We start from the raw sequence: 10,102 nt of genomic DNA on the forward strand, positions 1-10,102 counted from the left end.
CTCAGAAATTTGCTGAAGCTATCCACACTGAGTCTAGGTATAGAACATGCTTTGCCCTGTTTATTCATGGGCACCATCCTGAACTCAGTAATCTAGCTTTTTTTTTTTAAAGCTGGGTTGGGAAGACACAGATCTAGCTGAATTAGTTGCCAAAATATGCTATCTGGCATAAAGATTATTTTGAGAGAGTTATTTTGAGACTCTTTGTAAGAGAAATTTATATCTACAAAGGAAGTCTCCATTTATAAGCTTGTCTCTCTCTCTGCATCAGGAAGAAAAGAAGGACTAAATCACCAAACACTCTTAACCAATGGAGAAGGAGCTTAAATAACAAACCTTACCTTTGTTTAAGGTGCTTTTTCTGGCTCTCTGCCATTAAGATCTACATTTTCCACCCTGCCTCCTCTAGGACCTGAGGGTTATCTCTTTGATATGCAAATGCCAGGGAGATTACTCACCAGAAGAATAAGAAGAAAAAGAGCTAATTGGAAATTGAGCAAATAAAAAAATCTTGTTTTTTCTCCCAGAAACAGTGAAAAACTTTAGCCATCTTGTAGATAATCTTAACTTGTTCCATCTGCCAGAAACACAATTTGGATTCAGAAATTCTTTCATAAACTGTTTTTGTATTATTGTACCTGGCACATGGCTACAGTTTTCAAATGAAAACTGTGAAATCTGCTTCTGTCTGTGTTTTATGTATGTCTGTGTATGCATGTATGTGTAATATTTTTCTACCTCTAGAGACTATCCTAAAATTAACTTATAAAGAGCTGTATTTAGTTGCCTTAAAGAAAAAGTACTTATACAAATTATTTTTTAAACTTTCAGAAAAATAAGACCTAGCCCAAATGTTCTTCAAGTTGATATTGTTAAAAGAACAAACTTCAGCCAAATTAAACTTAAAGGAGTTTAATTGAGCAATGAATGATTCAAGAATCAGGCAGCCTCCAGAGTTACAGCTGATTCATGGAGACTCCAGGGACGCCTCATGGTCAGAACAAATTTATAGACAAAAAAAGGGAAGTGACATACAGAAATTAGAAGTGACGTTCAGAAACAGCCGGACTGGTTACAGGTTGGTGTTTGCCTTATTTGAACACAGTTTGAACACTCAGCAATGTCTAAGTGGTTGAAGTATGGCTACTAGAATTGGCCAAGACTCAGCTATTGTTACAGGAACATACTCCTAAGTTAGGTTTTCAATCTTGTCTATCTGTTAAGTTAGGTTGCAGTTCATCCACAAGGACTCAAATATAGAAGTATGGAGTCCTTCTCAGGCTGTCTTTAGTTCTCTTTAACAGTATGATGTGGGATAATCTTCAGTAAATAAAAATTAAGTTTGTTGGATTAACTAAAGCAGGCATGTCTTCAGAGTTGTCAACATTAAATATAATACATACAAACAGTTTTTTCTACCAGGGGTTACTAGGCAAATAAGTTTCTTATTGTAACTAGATGTTTAAGATTATAAAACTATCAGTTTAAGAGCAAAAGTGAAAATGTAGTAGCTATTACTTTATTAAGTACAGCAGTAAAGCAAGTATATATTAAGTATAGCAGTAAAGCAAAAAAAAAAACAAAACGAAAACAAATATTTAACTTTTTTTGTTTTTTTTTTGAGATGGAGTCTTGCTCTGTTGCCCCAGACTGGAATGCAGTGGCGCAATCTCAGCTCACTGCAACCTCTACCTCCCGGGTTCAAGCGATTCTCCTGCCTCAGCCTCCTGAGTAGCTGGGATTACAGGCGTGCACCACCATGCCCAGCTAATATTTGTATTTTTAGTAGAGATGGGGTTTCACCATGTTGGTCAGGCTGGTCTCGAACTCCTGACCTCATGATCTGCTCGCCTCGGCCTCCCAAAGTGCTGGGATTACAGGCATGAGCCACCAAGCCCGGCCTTAACTTTTTTTTGGGTTCTTGCTTTTGTGATGTTTGACTAACAATACATATGCTGTAAAAATAGTTAATAGGAAAATATTAATAACTTGAGATGTTGACTAGATTTGTCTGTCTAATGAAATTTCATAAATAAGTCAATTACGATTAAGAACGATTGAATTAATGTAAACAGAATAGAAATTATAAATGAACTTTTCAATAGTAATTATTTTTTAATACGGATACTTAAAATTGTGTCAACTTCTTAACAAAAGAAATGGAGGCAAGATTAATATAAACAGTTTATTTGGGCCAAATTTGAGAACTGCAATGTGGGAGACACGTCTTCAAGTTGCTATGAATATAAACTCCAATTAGCAGCAGTTATAAGCGGTTCTTTTTTTTTTTTTTTAAAGAAGGGGCAGTTCTTTAGTTGCATATAAACTATTGATTGGCTGTACATTTTTTTTTAACCGCAAATTCCAGGAGCATGAACATAGTGGGTGAGGGTCACATCCCCTGGGCATGGATTTGGGGCAGGGTGTGACAAAAATCTCACACTCATGTCTCTCTGGGCCTGATAAATTTTGCATACTTTATATAGTTCAGACTCTTCTGAGCTACGTTTCTTTCTCTTCCTTTTGGTTGAGTTTTTTTTTCTTCTGAAAGTATTGATGATCAACATTTTAGATGTAAGTTTGTCCCATGTCACTGGAAGACTTAGTTTCAGTTAGTCTCATCCCACATCGAAGGAAGAGAGGAGAGATAAAATGGCTTAAGAATGCAGTGAAGTCTCACGGCCAAGTTGATTGGCAACACAAAGGGACAGGGCAATGGTATTTCAGGTCATCTGCTTACAAAGGAGCCATGGCATGTTGGATCATTTCTAAGCATCTAGCTATCATTATTTTAGTTTTTTTGTTGATTTTAGACATCTAGAAGTACAAAGTATAATCAATTTGAGAATAAAAGACATAATGCAAATAAAGACAATTACTAACAAAAGCCAGATCTGAAAAATATTTTTATTTCCGAAGGCAACCAAATAAATATGTTTTCTACTTCTTGTGCTGATCTAAAGATCAATGTATAGGAGATCTCCAGTGATGAGGTTGTCCACTCAGTCAGAGCTGCCTTTTTAAAATAAAAATTATGAATCCATAAGTCAATGTATTTGAATTTAACTCCACAAGTATTGGTTAACAATACAGATATGGTCGCTTCCAAGGTGTTTGGAGGGAATTTTGTATTTGATGGCATTTCACATTGGAGGCCATGGTATTTGATGTCTTCATCTCCTGGAACCACACTGTATTGTTTGGACATATCTATCCAGACAGATGATGATAAATTTTGCATACCTCACATAGTTCAGACTGCTCTGAGCTACTTTTCTTTCTCAATAGCTTCTCATTGTTAACTTATGCCTGTAGAGTTTTGCTAAATTAAATTAGATAATGGACATTCATTAAATATTTAGATCATTTCCAAATAACATAAAATGCTGAAACATTAATTGCTTAACATAAGTTAATCTACTTTTGGTTTTTATTACAAAGGAACTAAATATATTTACATCTGTTTAAAAAACACTTTAAAATGTACTATGAGAAAGAATATACTTCTACAGAAATTATAAAATCGTATATTTATAGATTTACCAATTTATGGAATGCCCCATAACAGTTCACAAATTCTTATTTCCTAGTTTTCACTAGAAATTGAAGTTACTAAGAGTTAACAATTTTAACTAATATAGAGTAGTTAAAAAGACTAAAAATAATAAGGGAGATAACTATATGCAAAGAAAGTAAGACATGCTTTTGGTAAGGAAAGCCATAAGGTATAAGGATGTGCTTTGTTTTAAGGAAAAGGAAGAATAATTTTGTCTAGTTTAGAGGTTATTTAAAGGTTGTTTCAGAATGAATGAAAGATAAAATCTAAATGGATACAAAAAGGAAGAGAGATGATACACACACAAAATGAATGACTCTTGTATGGACAAGTTGGCTAGAACTGAATGTATTATAAGGTTTTAAAAATGAGTCTTGACCAAGCACTGTGGCTCACGCCTGTAATCCCAGCGCTTTGGGAGGCCAAGGTGGGCAGATCACGAGGTCAAGAAATCAAGACCATGGCGAAACCCCATCTCTACTAAAAATACAAAAATTAGCTGGGTGTGGTTGTGCGCACCTGTAGTCCCAGCTACTAGGGAGGCTGAGGCAGGAGAATCGTTTGAACCCAGGAGGTAGAGGTTGCAGCGAACTGAGATCACACCACTGCACTCCAGCCTGGTGACACAGTGAGACTCCATCTCAAAAAAAAAAAGAGTCTTAATATCAAAAGTAAACCAATGCAAAACTAGAATTTGGTCTTCTCTGTGAAAATGACAGTTTTCTTTTTAAAGAGTATTGCTCCAGTTTTTAAAAGTGGTTGTGAAAAATTTTCCTTTCCCTTGTAACTAATCGGCCTACAAAATGAAGATTTTGTGTTTTCTCAAAATAATTCTTTGTGCTTCATGTTGCCTTTTTTTGGTCTTTAATTACTTAAGAAAATTGAATCTTCCCAATAAAAGAGCTAAAGTTTTGTTTGTTTTGTTTTGTTTTACAGTTATTAAACTTTCTCTATTTGCCTTTGAAACCTTTTAGTTGTTACTTTTTGTGTCTTCACAGTGACTTTTGATATATTTAATCAAGTGTTTAAAACATTTGATATTTTTGCCAGACTTCCTAAAACCAAATTCTAAACTAAATCTTTTTTTTAACCTCAAGCTAAGTAGGATTTTCCAGATGGATTCCTGGAATATCTCAAAAGACTTTGTTTTCTTTCCTTATAGAAAGAGAGGTCAGGCACAGTGGCTCAGGCCTGTAATTCTAGCACTTTGGGAGGCCAAGGTAGGCAGATCACTTGAGCCTGGGAGTTTGAGACCAGCGTGAGCAACATAGGGAGACCCGTCTCTACAAAAATTAGCCTGGCAGCCCAGCGTGGTGGCTTATGCCTGTAATCCTAGCACTTTGAGAGGCTAAGTCGGGCTGATTGCCTGAGCTCAGGAGTTCAAGACCAGTCTGGGCAGCAAGGTGAAACCCCATCTCTACTAAAAATACAAAAAATTAGCCAGGCATGGCGGCGTGCGCCTGTAGTTCCAGCTACTTGGGAGGCTAAGGCAGGAGGATTGCTTGAACCCGGGAGGCAGAGGTTACAGTGAGCCACGATCACACCACTGCACTCCAGCCTGGGCAACAGAGCGAGACTCCATCTCAAAAAAAAAAAAAATTAGCCTAACTTGGTGTCTCATGCCTGTAGTCCCAGCTACTTGGGAGGCTGAGGTGGGAGGATCACCTGAACCTAAGGAGGTTCAGACTGCAGTTAGCCATGATTATGCTACTGTATTCCAGCTTGGGCAAGAAAATGAGACCCTGAAAAAAAAAGAAAGGAAAGAAAGGAAGGAAGAGAAAGGAAGGAAGGAAGGAAGGAAGGAAGGAAGGAAGGAAGGAAGGAAGAAAGGAAGGGAGAGAAAGAGAATTGCATAGGAAGTTGTCAAATAAGGGTGATGTTTAACCTTCTTATGTTATAATATTATTCATGTAAGTTTTCCAGATGTTCTGTGAACTTCCACAACTCTGATATGTCCTGATATGTTATCAGTCATAATTTTAGTTACCTTAAAATGTTGTATTTCTCAGAAATAACAAATTACATTGTCAATTGCATTATAGTGAACTTTCATCAGATCTTTAACCATGGCTATTTTTAAGTCTGTTGTCATCCACAAACAGTAGTTTTACTCTGATACTTTCCTGAAAGTTATTCCAAATGCTTTGTTTTCAGGAAGATTTATGGAAAAGATTGAAAGGTATGATTTTCTGGTAACTTTAAGATCATAACATTGGACTGCATAAGAATTTCCAGGACTCTATTGGAAAAACTAAATTTATAAAATTGCTAACCCGAGATCAAGTAGAAGAAAAATTAATTACATGGTGATATGGTTTGGCTGTGCCCCTACAGAAATCTCAACTTGAATTGTATCTCCCAGAATTCCCACATGTTGTGGGAGAGACCCAGGGAGAGGTTATTGAATCATGCAGGCTGGTCTTGCCCATGCTATTCTCGTGATAGTGAAGAGTCTCAAGAGATCTGATGGGTTTATCAGGGGTTTCTGCTTTTGCTTTTTCCTCATTTCACCATCAGGTAAGAAGTGCCGTTCAGCTCCCGCCATAATTCTGAGGCCTCCCCGGCCATGTGGAACTGTAAGTCCAATTAAACCTCTTTTTCTTCCCAGTCTCTGGTACGTCTTTATCAGCAGTGTGAAAACGGACTAATGCACATGGGATAAAATGTATTGATAATAATGATAATTTTATGACTTTTTGTTTGAAACATTGGCGTTTCTTTAATGTCTAATTTTTCAGATTTAACGTAACTTTTTCTTTTTTTTCCTTAAGCTATCTGTAGCTTATAGAAATTTAGCAGATTATACCTTTATCAACAGAAAAGAAGCATATACTTTTTCTCTTACCTGATCCCTCCAAAATTCAGAAACTATTAGCAAGTATTATTATTTCCAAGGCAATATAGTTATATGCATAACTGCAATAAGAATATGTTCTTCTGGGCTGGGCACAGTATCTCATGCCTGTAATCCCAGCACTTTGGGAGGCCAAGGAGGGCTGATCACTTGAGGCCAGGAGTTTGAGACCAGCATGGCCAACATGGTGAAACCCCATCTCTATGAAAAAAAATAATAATACAAAAATTAGCCAGGTGTGGTGGTGCACGCCTGTAATCCCAGCTCTTCAGGTGGCTGAGGCACAAGAATTGCTTGAACCTGGGAAGTGGAGGCTGAAGTGATCTGAGATTGTGCCACTGCACTCCAGCCTGGGTGACAAAGTCAGACTCTGTCTCAAAAAAAAAAAAAAAGAATATATTCTTCCTATAACAGGACACAATTAGAAACACTGGTTATATTACCAAGGTTTTAAATAGAATATCATATTTTTAAATATGCATTAAATTTTATATGACCAGCCAGGCGCGGTGGCTCATGCCTGTAATCCCAGCACTTTGGGAGGCCGAGGCAGGTGGATCACCTGAGGTCGGGAGTTTGAAACCAAGCGTAGCCAACATGGTGAAACCCTGTCTCTACTAAAAATACAAAAAAATTAGCTGGGCATGATGGTGGGCACCTGTAATCCCAGCCACTCAGGAAGCAGAGGCAGGAGAATCGCTTGAACCCAGGAGGTGGAGGCTGTGGTGAGCCAGGATCGCCCCACTGCACTCCAGCCTGGGCAACAAGAGCGAAACTCTATCTCAAAAAAAAAAAAAAAAAAAAAAAAAAATTATATGACCATACAGTTTTTAGGAACTAAGTTTGACTTTATGAGCCCAATGAAGCCCCTTGGAAAAAACTGGCCTGGTACCTTGCTCACAGGATTCCTCACCTTACAGATTGAGAGAAAATTCACTTTTTCGAAGGGTCAGGACGCTTAAGGAGATTTTAAGAACCTAATGAAGAAGAGAATTCACCCAAAATTATAGGCATTGCAGATGAAGTCTGATGACAAGTCCTTGGCTTGCCTTCCTAGCTTGGAAAGACTTTTTAAATTCTAATTTGAGGCTCCTTATTAAAAGTCCCAGCAAAGTATAATTTGAAAAAGCTTATATAGTGAATCACTATTCTTACTAATGTAAGTAATCAGGCCGAGTGTAACAGGACTAGGCCTATTTTGCAAACAAATCAGTTTTACTGTGATTATTTTTGGAATGGGCACGACTATAAAGAGAGAAAGTATATATTAGTAGAAAACTATAGCATACCCGTTGTTAGATTCTAGCCTAGTTCACTGTCTTTGAGGTTTTGTTATCTACTTGTAAACTGAACTGGATCCTGAATTCTAATTTCCTCCAGTATCTGGCTATGACTTCTACCCAGCTGACTACAGATTTGAGGGTTCCCTTGACCTCTTCCTCATGTTCAGTAATTTACTAGGATGATTAATGGGAACTTAGGAAAACACTTATGATTGCCAGTTTATAATGAAAACTACAATTTAGGAATAGCCAATCTCTTTTGGAAGAGATTCATGAGGCAAGGTATGGGGGCTCTTTCTTCCATGCCTTCTCCAGGTGCACCGTCATCCTAGCACCTCATTGTGTTCACCAACCCAGAAGCTCTCTGAACCCCAAAGTTTAGAGGTTGGTATGGAGGTTTTATTACATAGGTGTGATTAGCTAAATTGCCAACCATTGGTGCTTGAACATTATCTTTACTCCCTTTCTTCCCCCAACCCACAGAAGTGGAAAGGGGTGCTAAAAGTTACAACCCTCTTATATTTGCTTTCAGGTGACAACTTTCAAAGTGAGTTGGAGCAAAGACGAAGTATATATTTGTATGAAATCATGACACCCTATAGTAATATTTGATTTTCAAACCCTGCACATTTAATAGTTACTTAAATTTAAATTAAATTTTAAAATGTACCAGTTATGCAGCTGAATTTTGGTACTTTTTCCCTTGGCTTTGTCTGGTATCTGAATCCACCATCATTTCCCTGTACAATGTCTGCCATTGGAGATCCAATTGGGAAAATACATTTAAAGAAAAAATCTAAGAAGCATCTCATAGGTTGTGGTTCCCTTGCGTCCACATTCATCATCATGGTATTATCTTCCCCAAGGTGAGTAATAGTATATCCCTGGCTAATATCAAGATTAGCACTAGCTGTCTGTAGATACTATTTAGAAAAGTTTTCTCTATATGTCCTCTCTCACCACTCCTATTCAACATAGTATTGGAAGTTAAAAAGTTTTCGCCACTTGAAACTAAAATTTATGACACACTATATGCTTCTGAATGTTCTAAAACCTTACTAGAAGACAAACATTGTCAAAAGTAGGAATGTGGCCAAGATGCCAGGTAATGCCTATAACAAATTAAAATCTGGCGATTGCTGCCAAGATACCCACAAAAGTATCAGAGGCAACTGCTGCTAAAAAACCATAAAGATGATTCTGGAGACCAAAGCCCTGTGGAAGTCAATAAAATAATGGTCAAAGTGGACAAGATTAAAAAAAAAATTAGGATTCAGAAAGAAGCCAATTGCCATTTAGGAAACAATTATCTGATAACAAAGCTCAGTGCCCTCTTAGGGCTGACATTCATGTACATATTAAATATTGTATAACTGATAAGGCTTGGTGGATTATATTTGACAAAGGTTATTTGTATTTCAAAAAGGAATCAACTTTTGAGACAAAGGAATGCTTTAATTCATTCAACAAATATTTGCCAAGTACCTACTTTAGGGATATGATGGTGTGTAAAAATATTTTTGCTGCTATCATGGAGTTTAGAATATAGAGGTAAGGCCAATATTAATCTAGCAACATTAAATCCTGTGTAATTGTAAACTGAGGTAGATAAGTGCTCAAGAAAAAAAGGTTCTGTAAAAGGATCAAAGAAGTATTCTGGAGGAAATAATCATTAAACCGAGAGCTGAAGGAAGAGTTGCGTTGAATGGCATAAATCTTAAAATGAGACAGGGTTTATACCTGAGGGTTGGTATATTAGTTTACTAGGGGTGTATAACAAAGTATCACAAACTGGGTGGTTTAAATAGCAGAAATGTATTGCCTCTAAGCTCTGGAGGCTAAATATCTGAGATCAAGGTGCTGGTAAGGCTGTTTCCTTCTGGGTTGATGAGGGAGATTCTTTTCCATGACTGTCTCCTAGATTCTAATGATTTGCTGGAAATCTGGTGTTTCTTGACTTGTACACCTCTGCCTTTGTTATAGACTGATGTTGTCTCCCCCTAAAATTTATGTGTTAAAATCCCCCAATGTGATGGGATTAGGAGGTGGCTCTTTGGGGAAATAATTAGGTAATGAGCATGCAACCCTCATCAATGGAATTAGTACCCTTAGAAAAAGGACTCCAGAAAGCTCTCTCATCGCTTCTGCTATGTGGGGACACAGTGACAAGGGGGCCATCTGTAAAGCAGAAAGCAGGCCCTCACCAGACACTAATTCTGCCAGTGCCTTGATCTGGGACTTCCCAGCCTCCAGAACCATGATAAATAAATTTCTGTTGTTTACGCCACTAGCTTCTGGTATTTTTGTTGTTAGTCCTTGAACAATGAGAACTCATGGACACAGGAAGGTGAACATCACACTCTGGGGACTGTTGTGGGGTGGGGGGAGGGGGGAGGGACAGCATTAGGA

The 10,102-nt window shown here is 37.5% G+C and overlaps 1 protein-coding gene across 1 annotated transcript in view; it reads left to right on the top strand.

Annotated features, from left to right (window-relative positions):
* The window catches only part of MTAP (methylthioadenosine phosphorylase), a 151,821-nt gene extending 143,525 nt beyond the window's left edge, over positions 1-8,296 (top strand). Inside the window, exons 8-9 of the mRNA XM_012500770.2 lie at positions 6,074-6,132; positions 8,226-8,296. Of these exons, the coding sequence (XP_012356224.1) occupies positions 6,074-6,132; positions 8,226-8,285 (119 nt within the window). The 3' untranslated portion in view covers positions 8,286-8,296. The remainder of the gene's footprint in view (positions 1-6,073; positions 6,133-8,225) is intronic.
* Positions 8,297-10,102: the final 1,806 nt, after the last annotated feature.

Source organism: Nomascus leucogenys, chromosome 1a, assembly GCF_006542625.1.
Source record: "Nomascus leucogenys isolate Asia chromosome 1a, Asia_NLE_v1, whole genome shotgun sequence".
Taxonomy (NCBI): Eukaryota; Metazoa; Chordata; class Mammalia; order Primates; family Hylobatidae; genus Nomascus; species Nomascus leucogenys.